Source organism: Eretmochelys imbricata, chromosome 5, assembly GCF_965152235.1.
Source record: "Eretmochelys imbricata isolate rEreImb1 chromosome 5, rEreImb1.hap1, whole genome shotgun sequence".
Classification (NCBI taxonomy): Eukaryota; Metazoa; Chordata; order Testudines; family Cheloniidae; genus Eretmochelys; species Eretmochelys imbricata.
The window spans coordinates 16,684,232-16,700,964 of record NC_135576.1 but is presented as its reverse complement, the minus strand read 5'-3'; the positions used below and the strand labels follow the sequence as shown (position 1 = coordinate 16,700,964).

The following is a 16,733-nucleotide window of genomic DNA, read 5'->3' as shown; positions in this document are numbered from 1 at the left end:
TATGCCTCTTCCCACACAAGAATAGGTACACTAGTAAGCACACTTTTACTGATATAACTGTATCCATACTATAGGGGTTAGGAACATAAGACTGGGCATGCTGGGTCAGAGCAAAGGTCCATCCAGCCCAGTATCCTATCTACTGACTGTGGCCAATGCCAGGTGCCCCAGAGGGAGTGAACCTCACAGGTAATGATCAGTGATCTCTCTCCTGCCATTCTGCTCCACCCTCTGACAAACAGAGGCTAGGGACACCATTCCTTACCCATCCTGGCTAATAGCCATTACGGACTTAGCCTCCATGAATTTATCCCCAATTCTCTTTTAAACCCTGTTATAGTCCTAGCCTTCACAACCTCCTCAGGCAAGGAGTTCCACAGGTTGACTGTGCACTGTGTAAAGAAGAACTTCCTTTTATTTGTTTTAAACCTCCTGCCCATTAATTTAATTTGGTGGCCCCTAGTTCTTATATTATGGGAACAAGTAAATAACTCTTCCTTATTCACTTTCTCCACACCACTCATGATTTTATAGACCTCTATCATATCCTCCCTTAGCCTCTTCTTTTCCAAGCTGACAAGTCCTAGCCTCTTTAATCTCTCCTCATATGGGACCCGTTCCAAACCCCTAATCATTTTAGTTGCCCTTTTCTGAACGTTTTCTAATGCCAGTATATCTCTTTTGAGATGAGGGGACCACATCTGTACGCAGTATTCAAGATGTGGGCGTACCATGGATTTATAAAGGGCAATAGGATATTCTCCATCTTATTCTCTATCCCTTTTTTAATGATTCCTAACATCCCGTTTGCTTTTTTGACTGCCGCTGCACACTGCGTGGACGTCTTCAGAGAACTATCCACAATGACTCCAAGATCTTTCTCCTGATTAGTTGTAGCTAAATTAGCCCCATATTGTATGTATAGTTCGGGTTATTTTTTCCAATATGCATTACTTTACATTTATCCTCATTAAATTTCATTTGCCATTTTGTTGCCCAATCACTTAGTTTTGTGAGATCTTTTCGAAGTTCTTCACAGTCTGCTTTGGTCTTTGGGGCTATATTAACTAACCTTGTACAGTTAACATGGTACAACTTTTGTGTGTAGACACAGCCAGTCGGGAAAGTTTTCTTCGTACGTAGCCTAAATTTTAACTTTTGTAGATGTCATCCTATTACCTCTAGCTAATAGAAAACCCTTACAGGAGATGGAGCATAGATTAGTGGTTAACCTACAAATCTGATAGGTTGTGTCTATGTCTACCACCGATGTTGTGCAGGTCACTACACACCTCTCTATGCTTCAGCTTCCCCTCCTGTAAAATGGAAAGAGTAATACTTACCTTACAGGGTGTTATGGGGATTAATTCATTCATGTTTTGAAAATACTTTGCGATCCCCTGATAAAAGATGAATAGAAATACTAAGTACTACTCCTAGGAAAAAACAAAGGGACAGGTGTTTTTTGCAGTTTTAATTTTGATCTTCACCTGTAAACTAAGTATATTAGCATTATGGGGTCTACTAAGGAGTCATAAAATGGTGGAAACCAGAAAAACAAGGAGCCAACCACTATTTTAAAGTTTTGTCTAATATGGTTTATGCCAAATCCTGCTGTCTTGGACTATAATCTGGTTTGGGTTCTAAAAAAACAAAGTAGGTTTCAGGTTTTGTGGAGCTGTATTTCTGAGGGTACGTCTACACAGCAGCTGGGAGGGTACTTTCCAGCACAGGTAGTCAGAGATGTGCTAGCTCTACTTGAACTAGTGCCTAAATGGCGACAGAGGCAGTGACTCGGGATAGCCACCCAAGGACGTACCCAGATGGTCAGGAGGGTTACTCACGCAACTACCCTTAGCTGTCGCCTATGCCACCATGGCCACACCGTTAACTGGAGAATTTACAGTGGGGGGAGAGAGAAAGAAACAGAGAGCGACACATACACAAAGACAAGGGCAATTTTAACTATCTCTTCTAAGCAAAACTGAATGCTTAATTGTAGCTTTTACAGGAGAAATATGGAAGTTGAAAGCTTTGGTCTTTGGTTGAAATAAAATAAAAGGGATGAAGAGATCCAGAGTGGCTGCAGACCAAAAGTCACATGGCTGCAGCACAATGCAGTGCACTGAAATATTTTTGAAGAAAGGGCTGTTCTACATTATTAATGGATCTGATGATTTATTTAGAAAAACCTATGCTGGGCTGCTTATGAATGCATTAAACTGCTCCTGTCTTTCAAAATAATAATAGGCAGTGATAATGACAATAGAGAAGGGAGACTATTAAATACCCCAGGAAGGAAGATTATCCATTTCATTCTTGAAAAAATTACTGAATGTCCCAGCTTCATATAGTGCTGAAGTTTTAAGCTTCATATAGTGCTTAACCAGTATTTAGCAGGTGATATGGCCCCTGCTTCCTCCAGTAACAGTTTAGCAAATACATTGGATAAAGATTTTCTTGAGAACATCAGGATATCTTCCAGGATTTTACTGCTAAAATGTTGTATGTTTCTACGTGGGGCTACAAAACAATGATCCTGTTTTGTTATAGGAACATAGGAGTAGAAGGGACTTCCAGGGTCAACAAATCCAGTCATGTCATATGATCAAATCAAATGCACCTTTAGATTTCTAGTAACTACCCGTTCCATACAGAGTTTAGCAGCCATTTTGTTCTCAGAGCTGGCTCTAGCTTGTATTAGCAGAGAAACATGCATATTGCACAGTAGCCGCTGAAATCAGTTGATACCAAGCCCTGCTCTGTGGCAAGGGCATTGACCAAGACTTTCCATAGTGACTAGTGGTTTTCGGTATCTCTATGTGTGAGTGCCCAACTTAAATTACCTTAAAGGAACTTGCTTATGTAAGCAGGGGAATAGTCCCTCTATTGTGGGGAACTTTCCTGGCTTCTGCACTACCCCGGTGAAGTGGGCTAGCGAAAGGATCGGAGTCCTCGCTCCCATTTCCTTTACCCAGTGGCCTCCCTGACCTTGAGGACTCCCCTTCCACTCTCCTGTCTGGCAGAGTCCTCATAACCCCAACAAGGCTGGGCCCAGGATTCCTGGGGGGCTCGACCCCCAACCCTGCTGTGGTCACCTAGGACAGGGGCTAGGGTGTCCCCACTCCAGAGTACTCTCTCTGCACTGGGCACTTCTCTGACCCACTGACCATTACATACAAGTTAAAGCAAATGCAAGTTATTTAATCAACAATTTTAAAAAGAATAAGTAAAAATAAAAGGAAACACATCAACCCACTCTGTGGCAGGGAACATCACAAACAGTGTCTCTGGAATGTCAGGGCAGTTCACAGTCTGCTCCTTGTAAGTCTCAGGCCTTCTTCCTAGGCCCTGGCTGTGCTACAGGGATGCTGTGGGTTGGACACTCGCTCTGGTGGTGGCTACATGCTCTCAGGCTCTAGGTGGCAGGGCCCTTCTTCCCAGCGTTGCCCCCACCCTGTCAGGGTTACATATCCCCCTCCGAGTCTGGCCTGCAGAGCCTCCTGGCTGAAGCGTCTCCCTGTGCTGGGCCCACTGCCCAGGGTCCCCCCTCGCTCTCCCCAGCTGCTCATGACACCCGGCTCCGGACTGCTCCAGCCCCAGCTCCAGCTCCACTCTGTCTTAGCTCCAGCTCCACTCTGCCTCAGCACTGACCTGCTTCGTGTGCTGCTTATCTGGCCCCTCTGGCTCTGGTTGCTGCAGCTCCCCTTCCAGGGCAAGTCTGCTCTCTTTGGGCTGTGCCTCTGGCTTTGGGGCGGCAGCTCTGCTCCCCAGCTCAGCTTGTGCCGCTGCTTTCTCCTTAGCTTGGCCCCACTCTGTCTGACCCAGGCAATTCCAGCTCACACGGAGGATGGGACCCTCCTGACTCCCTGATTAACCTGCCCGCCCTGTCATTCAGGCTGACCTGGAGCATTGGCCTCTCCCCATTGCTCCTAGGGACTGGCAGTCTCAGGGTCCTGATTCCCCATCGACCCTTCCCCGTTTTAGTACTGGGAGCTAGCAACTAAAACACCCCCACTGCATGTTAGTAAGGGGGCAACAGTCTCCTTACACTTAGGCTTAGCACTTTCTAAAAATCAGGGCTCCTTAATGTGTGTCAAGGTAGGCACCCAAAATCTTTTGTCGCTTGTAAAAATCTTGACCATTTCTAACCTTTTCTAAACCTGATCCACTTCCACAGAGACTAGCCTCATGCCTTATTCATTCTTTTTGTTTTCCTTAATCAACAAGAACTCATTTTAGAGTGGACATGCATGTTTTGAGTTAGTGTACGGAAACAGAACTCTTGCTAGCATAAAGACAGCAAATGCCAGAGTCTGAAAGGAAGCAAAACTCTATCCCAAACTTCTGATGTGCTCACTAGTAGCCTGTATTCTCTTCTATGCAGCTTAGAACAATTTCAGACTTGTTTTCAGATCACATTTTTATTTTTTGCACAGCTTCTCTGTAACTACACTCTTCTGCTATGTTTTTATTGTTTCGTTTTTAATTTCATGCTTCTTTCTTTATTACTTGCAGATATAACTTGTCAAACTCCCAAACAGCTAGGGGCAAAGCTGTCAAAGACAACCAAAATCGTGTCTGCAAGATCTGGGGGCATGTTTGTTTACCTGGGCAAAAGCCTCCATTGATACACGCCATACAGGTGCTCTTTCAGTGCATTTCCAGAAGTGTGACCCTGAGGAGTAGTGGTCACCTCCACAATGTGTAGCAAAAAACCAAAATGATGTCAATTTTTCATCTTGCCTTCTACCATAGTCAACACAGCAGGCCTGTTTCTGAGCTCTCTTTTACGGCTGTTAATCAGAAGGTTTCCATTGGAGCTAATGGAGATACAGCCAGTGGTGAGCTGGAGCCAGTTCGCACCGGTTCGCTAGAACCGGTTCTTATATTTAGAAGCCCTTTTAGAACCGGTTGTTCCCTGAGGGACAACCGGTTCTAAAAGGGCTTCTAAATTTAACCGGCCAAAAGTGGCGCCTTAGGCACCGACTCCACAGGTGCTCCAGCCCTGGAGCACCCAAGGGGAAAATTTGGTGGGTGCAGAGCACCCACCGGCAGCTCTCCGCCCCGCGGCCGGCCCCAGCTCACCTCACCTCTGCTCCGCCTCCTCCCCTGAACGCGCCGCCCCGCTCTGCTTCTCCGCCCCACCCCCAGCTCACCTCACCTCTGCTCCGCCTCCTCCCCTGAACGCGCCGCCCCGCTCTGCTTCTCCGCCCCACCCCCGGCCCCAGCTCACCTCACCTCTGCTCCGCCTCCTCCCCTGAACGCGCCGCCCCGCTCTGCTTCTCCGCCCCACCCCCGGCCCCAGCTCACCTCACCTCACCTCTGCTCCGCCTCCTCCCCTGAACGCGCCGCCCCGCTCTGCTTCTCCGCCCCACCCCCGGCCCCAGCTCACCTCACCTCTGCTCCGCCTCCTCCCCTGAACGCGCCGCCCCGCTCTGCTTCTCCGCCCCACCCCCGGCCCCAGCTCACCTCACCTCTGCTCCGCCTCCTCCCCTGAACGCGCCGCCCAGCTCTGCTTCTCCGCCCCACCCCCGGCCCCAGCTCACCTCACCTCTGCTCCGCCTCCTCCCCTGAACGCGCCGCCCCGCTCTGCTTCTCCGCCCCACCCCCGGCCCCAGCTCACCTCACCTCTGCTCCGCCTCCTCCCCTGAACGCGCCGCCCCGCTCTGCTTCTCCGCCCCACCCCCGGCCCCAGCTCACCTCACCTCTGCTCCGCCTCCTCCCCTGAACGCGCCGCCCAGCTCTGCTTCTCCACCCCCCACCTCGGCTTCCCGCGAATCAGCTGTTCGCGTGGAAAGCCGGGGCAGGCTGAGAAGCAAGCAGCGGTTTCCCGCTCAGGCCCAGGGAGGTGGAGGTGAGCTGGAGGGGAGTTGCGAGGAGGGCCACCCGCGCCACAGCAGGTACCCACAGGGGAACCGCTCCCCGCCCCAGCTCACCTCCGCCACCCTCAGCCTGAGCAGGAAGCCGCCGCCTGCTTCTCACCTCCTCGGCTTCCCGCTGAACAGCCGATTTGCGGGAAGCCGGGGGGCAGGGCGGAGAAGCAGAGTGGGGCAGCGCGTTCAGGGGAGGAGGCGGAGGCAGAGCGGAGGTGAGCTGGGGCCGGGCGCAGGGTGGGGAGCTGCCAGTGGGTGCTCTGCACCCACCAAATTTTCCCCGTGGGTGCTCCAGCCCCAGAACACCCAGGGAGTCGGCACCTAAGGTGCCACTTTTGATGTGATCAGTGGGGGGAGCAGCCGCTCCCCCTGCTCCCCCCCAGCTATGCTGCCCCGCCCCTAGGAGCCAGAGGGACCTGCCAGATGCTTCCTGGGAGCTGCCCCACGTAAGCACCGCCGGGACTCCCCACCTCGCCCCCAGGCAGGTGCCTCTGGCTCTTAGGGCTGGGGTGGGCACCCACTATGGTAGCCCATGAGACCCTCCTGCCCGGTTCTGGGGGCAGTCAGGGGACAGGGGAGGGGGGTGCGTCAAGCAATGCAGGGGGTTGGATGGGGCAGAAGTCCCGGGGGCGGGGGTGGGCAACAACCCCCTCATGGGGTGATGAGGGAACCCGTTGTTAAGATTTTGGCAGCTCATCACTGGGTACAGCAATATGAATGCAGAATCACACTTCATATCTGCTGAACACTAAAGTGGGTTTTCCCAGTGAGCAGTAGGACACAATTTTGCAAAGGTGCATGCATGTGTTTACACCAGGGTAGTATTACCCTTTGACTTAAATGGAACTACTCACAGTGCAGAAGGTGACGCAGGTGTATAAGTCTCTGCAGGACTGGATCTGAGATATTTTATAGGAGACAGTTTTTAAATTTAGGGGTTTTTACAGCTGGCTTTCAAGAATATTGTAGAAACCGTCATTGCAGGGTGACAGGATTCTGGCAGAAGAGCAGCAGGCACCAATCGGCATAAAGCGAACTTCATGTCCTTTCCAAAGTGAAATGTTATTGGTGGAAATTTTGTAGCAAACGTTAGGATGTTCCTTCTCACAGCAGAGGAAAAGATCTTTAAGATACCGACCACAATTCAAATCCACCACAGAACATAAACCTCTTGGATAGGGCCATGTCATCTTACTAGAGTTGATCAAAACTTTTCATCAATTTTTTTTTCCAAACAAACGAGAAATTTTTGCAAGAAAGCTCCATTTTTGTGGAAAACCCAAACCTAAAAAGTTTTCAGCTTTTACTGTTTGATCAAAAATCTGAAAAATTCTGATAGACCTAAATCTATAGATAGATACAGACAGATTACAAAACTGAAAACTTTTCATTTTCATGTAATTGTTTTTGTGGAAAATAAAATCCATTTCCTGAGCAGTTTTAGTTTGTGCTGGTCCTTGAACAGTGAGGCCTGATCCTAAGTGCAGGTTCTATGCACTGCAGTAATAAAAATGTTTAATGATAACATGTTCTGGGGCATTCCGTGATCAGTTCAGTTCCCAGGGGATACAGACGTAACAAAAGCCACCATCACAAGCAGGCATAGTTACCAGTGACAGAATAGAAATGAAGACAGTGAACTATCTTCTCACTCTTCGAGCCTATCTACAGTAGGGGAATTTGCACAAATGCAGTTGCACGAGGGACAACTCTAATGCTGCACCAGTGTAAAATGGGGCTTGCAGGTGCAGCTTACGCTGGTCAGAGGCATTAGCTCTAGCACGAGGTATTATAGGACACTCGCACTGCTGCAGCTTGTGCTGTTCCTGACTGCAAGTAGACAGGGATTCAGCTAAACATTCGAAACCGCTTTAAACATTCACTTGAGACGCAGAAGCAGGGAGGGGAGTAGCAAACAGGAATTAGAAACCTACCAGCAAACAGCATCTTTCCTGTGAGCATTTCCGCCAGGATGCACCCTGCCGCCCACATGTCAATGGCTTTGGTGTAGGCGTTAGGTGAGAGGAGCAGGCGTGGAGATCGATACCATTTAGTTACTAAGCCTTCAGAAAGATAACCCTGAAAGATTAAAAATATACAGGTCTATATAAATAACTTTGGAAAACACGTCATCCATCCTTGCCTTTTGCTGTCTAATCACCGGTGAAGGGATGAGTTTAGAGCTCGTAATCCCAGCTTGGAAAGATTTTGCTTTAATTCGTCCCAGTTACATCATGAAGAGGCAGGCCGCATTTTTTCCCCTTTCAAAATGTCATGAAAAAGAGGAATGCTGAGACAAACTATCGGTACTGTAGGAAACAGCAAGGCTGACATCCTCACTGTGCCTGACGGTGAGCGGTAAATTTAGTCAAACTGTGCGAGTGTGTATATAAACACACACAGCTGCACAGTGGTGGTCTCCAGGTACCAAACTGCAGAGCCACACGATTGCCCCTTTTACCACCTCCCCTGCACTCTGACCATAAATCCCTCCCCACAGAAACGACCACTGCCTTTGCAAGTTACTGATAGCTTGTTTTAGTGATGGCTGGAGAGCTGCATTTACTGCTACTGACTGCCTACTGATTGTAGCCATGGCTAATTTAAATGACAGCATCCTATTATTTTCGTTACCCGATTCTGCCCGCCTGCCTCAGACTGTGTGCTCATTTCATCTTCTCTTTTAGACTGCAAGCTCTTCAGGATAGGGACCATCGTTTACTATGGGTCAGCGTTTGGGGTTTTATACTGCTGCCCATCTCCGTAGTGTATAAGCACCTTCCACACAAAATCAGTAATGAAAGATAAGTGAACTTAAAATCGCAATATTATTTTGCATACAAACGCTATTTTAGATACTTGTTAAAGGATTCAGAAATGTACCGTATTAAATCCAATTCAGGAAAGCACTTAAGCACATGCTTAAAGTTAAACAAATGCTTTACTGAACTGGGGCTAGTTATAATTTTTTTGTGTCTCTGAAATCTGTACTGTGGACCTATTGTTTCTATGCAAAGCACCACAACATGAGAGTGGACGGACTGATAGATTTGATCCATCAGTTCAACATTTTACTATTGATCTGGTTTTGGGTGGGGGGCAGCAGGGTTAAACAAAACTTAACTGTTCTGGTTTTTGTTTTGTTATTTTATTGTACAAGCATTTAGAAATATTCCCAAGTTAAAAATCATCAGTAATGCACAGAAAGACACACCGCATATTTACTAAGCTCATTTGTTAGTGATTGTGTTTGTATACACACAGACATCAACACCTTCAAAGCGTAGATGAAACTGCAGCCTGAATCATAATGCTGAAGCTGTTAAATAGCTGACACTGCATAATAACTAGCTGTAGAGGAAGAAATCCTGAAAGCTGCATGTGTGATCCTGTATCTCACCTTAACTGGTACCTCAGAAAACATTAACTCTGATGAACTTGCAGGGTTTTTTAAAATACAATTCACTGTTGAAATTTTGCATGCATTAATCAGTTTTCTGCAGGGGCAATGGGCTTACATTTTATTCTGAAGTTTACATGAATGATTCATCAGCTTTCATAGTACTAGCACATGACAATCTGCTAATCACTCCTCAGTGTTGTTAATATCAGAATAAAGTCTTGCATGGAAAGGGGGTCCTGATTCTGCTCTCCTCTACTTTAGGATCAATGGGCCAAATTTTGCTCAGAGTTTCACCAAGGGTTTGGGGTGCAGGATGAGGCTTTGGGCTGGGGCTGAGGGGTTTGGAGTGTAGGAGGAGGCTCCGGGTTAGGGCAGGGGTTTGGAGCCTGGGGTGGGGCGGTAAGGGCTCTACCTGGGGGCATGGGTGGGGTCAGGGCAGGGGTTTGGGGCCTGGGGTGGGGTCAGGGATGAGGGGCTTGGGGTGCAGGATGGGGCTCTGGGCTGGGGTTGAGGGGTTTGGAGTGCAGGAGGGGGTGAGGGGCTGGAGCAGGGGGTGAGGGGTGCATGCGCTGGGTGGCGCTGACCTCAGGTGGCTCCAGGAAAGTGGCGCCATGTCCCACTGACCCCTAGGTGCAGGGCAGCAACGGGAGCTCTGCATGTTGCCCCCATCCGCAGGCGCCGCCCCCACAACTTCCACTGGCCGTGTTTCCCAGCCAATGGGAGCTGCGGAGCTGGCTCAGGGTAGCGCCTGCACTGTGGGTAGGGACAGCGCGCAGACCTCCTGGCGACCCCTGAGCCGAGGAGCCAGAGGGACATGCTGGCTGCTTCCAGGACCTGCGTGGAGCTGGCCGCTGCGGCCAACCGGACTTTTAGTGGCCCTGTCAGCTGTGCTGACCGGAGCTGCCAGGGTTCCTTTTCGACTGGGCGTTCCAGTCAAAAACCAGACACCTGGCCACCCTTGTGGGTATACATCACCAGACTGGCAGTGACAGACAGTGATTTGTAGTCATTAAACTACCCATCATTCCCAGTGATCAGATTGAACCTGCATCTCTCATGGCAGCACCCTAGATTCTGTGTTAGGTTCACCTGCTGCCCTTATCTTTAGTATGGAAGTTTAGCATGTCCCAGAATGCAGTGCTCCATCTTCCTCTAAGCATCATTAAGGTTGAGCATTGCTTGCAGGCCTCAGGCTATATCTCCATATTAAATTATGGCACCACAGGTTACCCTATGTGACTCTGAGGTTGCAATTTTCCCACAGGCCACATTTCGCCTGTCTCTTATCTAATTCCTTCAAAACAACATCTCTGTTGTCTCAAGGAGACTCTGAAAGGAAAGCAGTGCGGAAGCTATTAATTGATGAAAGAGGAGACTGGGCTACAGGGAGCTTCATCCTCTGAGGTCCCTGAGATGTAGGAGAGTCCCTCATTACCAGGCAATTAAGCATTTCTAGTGACTGTTCGGAGGGAAGCTGAGAAGAGCGAAAGCAGAAGCCACAAGAAGCAGCAGCTAATTATGGGAATGGAGTTGAGCAAAAAGTGAAAGGCCTGCAGCAAAACAAATAACTCCATTAACCCAGGAGAAGATGGAAGTGGGCCAGCACAGAGGACGAGCATCAAATGAAGATATGGTGGGAGAATACCAACCATGTAAGAAGAACAACAGCACCCTCTCCTCTCCTGAGGAACATAAGTACATAAGGGGATTTAAGACAGACTTCTTGTGGAGATGGGTGCTGACCCTCTCCCCACCCCAAACTCTTGGGAAAATCAGATTTGGATTCCAACTTCGCAGCTAGTCCCCATCTCTATAATGGGCAAGTCAAAGCCCTAGATGTGAACACACTGAACTCTGGATCTGAACTGTCACAAACTTTCGCTGTCACTTTGCTGCTTGTTCCAGCCATCTGCTCTGCAGAAACAGGTCAAATTCTCTTAGGGCCCAATTCAGACGCAGACTGTGACACAGATAAGTGCCAGGTAAAAGCGGTGTGCAGGACAGAACTTGGGAGGCCTGACCCTGGCCAAGTGAGAGCACTGCCGTGTAGTCACCGAGTTACCCCTGCCTAGTCAAGCCCAAAAGGGAACACTGTAACTCAGTGCCCCATGATAGGAACAGTGTTTGTCACTCTCTCTTCAGACACCTCCATTTGTTCTCCACACTGTCCATTTTTCACCCTGTGATCCTGTGAGTAAAGGAGCTGGCGAGCTGTGGCCTGGACATCCCTTCCTAGCGCAGAGGACGATGCCTAGCATTTAACCATGCGGTGCCTGTGTGGAGCCCCTTCTAACACAAGCCCTGTACCCGCAGGCAACCTGCTGTGCACCAGGGTCTGAACAGCAGACCTACATTACTAACCACATGGGTCTCTGCCACTTGAACTAGGTCCTCTCCCTGGCAGTTGTAGCAGCCTCAATAACCTCTTAAGGGTACCAGTTATTAGAGGGGGGCAAAGAGCAGATAATACTTTTATGCATGTGCTTGTGAACTGACACAAAGCTACTCCGAGGCACATTAGAACCAGTGTGAATCCCTGCATCAGGTGCGACAGCGAGTTTGTGTGGCATGATCTTGGGTTGCTGTGGGCAGCATGGAAGCAAAGTGTGATTAAACGTGCACAGGAGATTGTCTTTGAGAAGCAAAAGAAAGAGACAATTTACCACTTGTGCTTGTGGGCTGTATGCACCATTGTGTTAAGCCGGTGTAGGGTGGGAACCCATTTATTTACAGGAAAGGTGAGCGTGGTGTCCAATGGTGAGAGGAGGAGATTGGGAACTGGATCTCTTGGGTTCTTTTCCCAGCTCCTGTAAGGTATGCACAAAAGGAAGAGCACAGCGACACAAAAGAGAATGCGTGGTGGTTGAACTTTTTCAACAACCTCCCCACTGCATTCCCCTGAGGTGGTCATTTGTAGACACTCCCTGTGCTTGCTGGTTGGTTGCTGAGGATGACATTTCGTTTTGGAGCCCAGTTTTTGCACAGACTCCTGAGTCTCTGCTCTGTGTTACAGGTGTGCTGTGTGTTTGTACTGACTGAAATAACAAAGAATCCTATGTTTTCAGAAGAGAGAATCTGCATTTTGACACGTGTTACACTCAGTCATTGATTCCTTGTGGGACTCTGAGCAAATCACTCAAACTTTCTGTGCATCAATAACCCCTTCTGTAAAATGGGTGTGATACTTTCCTGCCTCACAGGAGTGTGGGGAGGCTTCATTTGTAAAGCGCTTTGAGATCAGCAGATTAATCGCACTATTAAACTACCCCAAATCTAGAAAGAAAAGGTGCGAGGTGACATGTTCTTGTAACATGCCAGGAAACACAGAATTGTATTCAGAATGTGCAAAGCAATCGAAAACCTTAGAAAATATATTTGTTCAATATGTGTTTACTCCTTCAACAAAGGGATCTCTAAAATGAGAGAAGATAAACATTCTCTAACTGGGCAAAGGTCACCAGTTGGGTACGTCAGGGTCAGCAATTGAGAACACACTTGTTTATAAGAACTGATTTAAAATGTTTATTATTTGATCAGCCAAGTAAAGAAAAGGTCAGCTGTATAAATACATGATACCTCCTAAAAGGCCAAGATAAGAACAATTTAGCCATTTAAATGGCTGAGCAAAGCATAACCACGGCTTTGTTCTTCTCCCTGTCTAGGCAAAGAACCAGTCACCTCCAATTGGGTGTTGTTCAGCTGGCTCACTTACATTTGGGATTAGCCTTGGCTACACTATTCTTGTACTTGTTAAGGGTGGTATTTATGTCTGTTCCTGTATGAGGGCATTAATGGGGAAAAGGTGCTGAGAGCTCTTCTCACACACTTACCCCAAGAGGCAGGTAGAAGGGGAATAATGGCTCAGTGGTTAGATGCTAGCTCAGAACTGGGGAGACCTGGATTCAATTTCTTGTTCTGTTACAGGCTTCTTCTGTAACACTGGGTAAGTCACCTAGTCTCTCTGTGCCTCAGTTCCTCAACTGTAAAATGCGGATAATAGTATTTCCCTCCATCACCAGGGTGCTCCGAGGATAAATACATTAAAGACTGTGAGGTGTTCAGATACTATAGCCATGTAAGTACCTTAGATAGGCATTATCTGGCGCAGAGCGTGAGGGAGGAAGAGCCAATCAGTGCTACCCCTTGTTAAGCTTCCCATGAAATCGAGATATCAACCCAGAGTCTTAGGATAGCTGAGAAAGAAATGAGCAGGAACTGTCAACTCTGAGGGCAGTACACTGTATCAGGGTGAATGGCACTAGAGTGGGAAACAGGAAACCTAGGTTCTATTCCTGTCCTAGTCACTAACCAACAGTGTGACCTTGGGGAAGTCACTTCATTTCACTTCTATATATCTCTGTGTGTCCATCTGCGAAATAAGGCACCTGAACAATGCCCATGAGGCACCATGGCCCCACTATTTCAGTTTTTGATATTTTGCTGAAAACTTCTATTTGTGGGTATTTTGTGTGTCAGCAGAATGTTTACATTTTCCGCAGCATGCAGACCCTTGTAGCAAAATTTTATTTAGTCAAAACCGCACTTTTCCATCAAAAAAATTTTATCTGGAAAATTTTCAACCAACCTCACTAGCTCCTCCTTGATGTGTGTGTCCAGTCCCCATTACTGTCAATCAGAGTTATGCTTGTTTATCAAGAGAAATACTAGCACCGCCTTTAAAAATGATCATGAAATGGATTCAACTACTAAAAAGCCCAACACAGTATTGTCACTCATTAGGGCAACCCTGGATTATATGGCTTGTGATCAATGGTACATTATGATCCATTTTTATTGCATAAAAGCAGGGACAGCTAAATGCAACAAATGAAAAGGGAGAGTTTATATTTTTCCTGTCTTCCCATAAATGCAGGTTTTGTTCTGATTTCTAAATGCATGAATCACTACTTTAATCAACAGCATTTGCTATTAAAAGAATGCTGTAATTTCTCTCTCCCTAAGGTACAAATTAATTGAGACTGATTAGCCGAGCATTTGTTGTTAAATCAGATATAGCACACAAGCCCTGAAGTGTTATCAGATCAGACTATTGATTTTCAGACACTGCTATTATTCACTCCAACGGAGACACTCTCCTTTATTGGAAGCTATATAAGAAAATCAGCAAACGCTTGTTGAGTAACATATGGAAATAAACAATTTGGGGCAATTTGTTTTTCTATTCTCCAAACGCTCAGAAGTAATAAATATTATAAACAAACCAAGCAAACAGAATAACGAATCCAATATTGATTGGGCTGATATCGATCCTTAGATGTATAACAATTCTGGAAAAACACAAATGGGAAAATAAGAAAACAGAAGCACATACAACCATCTGCGCTTCTCTTGTATATACACCCATTGTCTCTTGCCTTCTAATTAGACTGTGCATTCTTCCAGGCAAGACTATCCTTTTGTTAGGTCTTTGTACATAGACTAGACCAGGGGCGCCCTGGTCTCTAATAACGTCCCTTAGGTGCTACTGTAATACAAGCAACAAGAACAAAAAGACCCCCAACACTTCATTACAAGAAGTCAAAGTAGAATGAACATTCCTATGAGCAAGTGCCGTGAACCACAGCTCTGTACACTATTAGAAACTAGTAAGTATACAACTATCTTATACTCACAGTAAACCAGACTATAAGCATGAAATTGATCTCATTCACTGTGCTGGCCCTCTGCATGGATGAATTTCACCCTTGAGTCTGTGCTACTAAAGTTATTAACTAGAGATGGGCCTGATCCACAACCCTGAAGAAGTGACTCTATAACTGATAGAGCTAATCATCTGGTGAGAATGATGGACACTAGACCATCATAGATGGGTATTATCTATTCAGAAGAAAGAGAGCAGCAAAATGGCCAATGCAGATTGGGGCTACAGATGTAGAGACATCAAGAGCAGGGAAGTGACTGTGGTCCCATCTATGGGTATGTCTACACTGCAAGTGAAGGTCTGATTGTAGCATAGGGAAGCAAACTTTGCTAGCTTTAGTCTAGCTAGTACAGGTAACAATAGTAGTGTAGACATGGTGGCACAGGTTAGCAATCAGGGTATGTACCCAGGCTCCCCAGCAGGATACTGGTTATCAACGACCTAGATTAGAGACGTCTATCTGTGCTACAATCACACCTCCATATGCAGTGTAGACATACCCAATAATGGCTTCAGTGCAGTCATACCTGGAATATTGTATTCAGTCCTGGGCACCATATTACTAGACTGAGAATGACAAACTGGAGGAAAGTCAGAGACGAGACAAAAAAATAATAATAGGGGGCTGAAGTGATGAGCAAAGATTAAAAGATCTAAATCAGAGCTCAACGAGCTCAGCTAAGCAATGACTAGGCTGGACATGACAGTTTAAAAATATTTGTAGGTTGCTAACACAAAGAATGGAGAGGAAGTATTGAGGGCAGTACCAGAGGGGAGAGCTAGGAGTAAAGGGATAACTTGGGCTAAATATCAGTGGAAACTTTGTGACAGCAACAGCTACTAATTTATGGTGCAGTCTCCCAAAGGACGTGCTGGAAGACCAGTCTCTTGGAGCACTTCAAACTAGATTGGACAAAGGACTGGGTGAGGCACACTGAGGAACAAGCTTGCATTGGCAGGCAGAGGGACTGGATGAGTCCCACCCACCTATAATTCCTATGAGTGGTAATGATACAGGTGAGACCTTGCCTGACTGAGAAACCACCCCGCTTGATCTCCTACAAATGCCGGCCTCTCGGAAACAGGAAGTCGCAAAGGTGCCACTCTAGCTGTAACTGCCTCAGTGTACTCCGTTACACTACCCACAGGCTCACCCCTCCATGGGCTGCTGAGGAGAGCCTTATGTTACTCCATAGAGGTCTTCTTAGTAGTCAGGAAGCTTGTAACTGCTTGACCCAGAATGAGAAGCAGATGTTTTGCTTGCTGCCCCTTGGCATTGTTATCCAATCTTGCCGAATTAACTACTTTTTCTTTATCCCAGTCAATAACATCCTAGGAACATCAGACTCTCTAGAACACTTAAACCTACCCTATGTCAGGCTGTTTCCCTCTGGCAACAGAAAGGTTCTAGCATCTTGTGCTGCATGTGAAATGACACCACACTCAGTGCACTACCTGTATCTAATTTAGAGCCTGCTCCTTTTCTCTGTCTCCCATGTGCTATTTATTAATTAGAAGAGCTCCCTGTAAAAATTCACCAAGCAGTTATATTGACCTCCATCAAATCCTTCCTTAACACTCACCTCTGCCTTGGGATCTACAACATACTCAGTGATGAGGCAACTGGAATGCTGTAAGTCAGTGGTTCTCAAACTTTCGTACTGGTGACCCCTTTCACACAGCAAGCTTCTGAGTGTGACACCCCTTAAACATATAAAAAAGTGTTTTTAATTTATAACACCATTATAAATGCTGAAGCCAAAGTGAGGTTGGGGTGGAGGCTGACAGCTCG

General features: G+C 47.0%; 1 protein-coding gene across 2 annotated transcripts in view; it reads right to left on the bottom strand.

Annotated features, from left to right (window-relative positions):
* The window catches only part of MAPK4 (mitogen-activated protein kinase 4), a 69,580-nt gene that overhangs the window by 20,463 nt on the left and 32,384 nt on the right, over positions 1–16,733 (bottom strand). For both annotated transcript variants that reach the window (XM_077816216.1, XM_077816217.1), the window contains exon 2: positions 7,811–7,955. In XM_077816216.1, the coding sequence (XP_077672342.1) occupies positions 7,811–7,955 (145 nt within the window). The remainder of the gene's footprint in view (positions 1–7,810; positions 7,956–16,733) is intronic.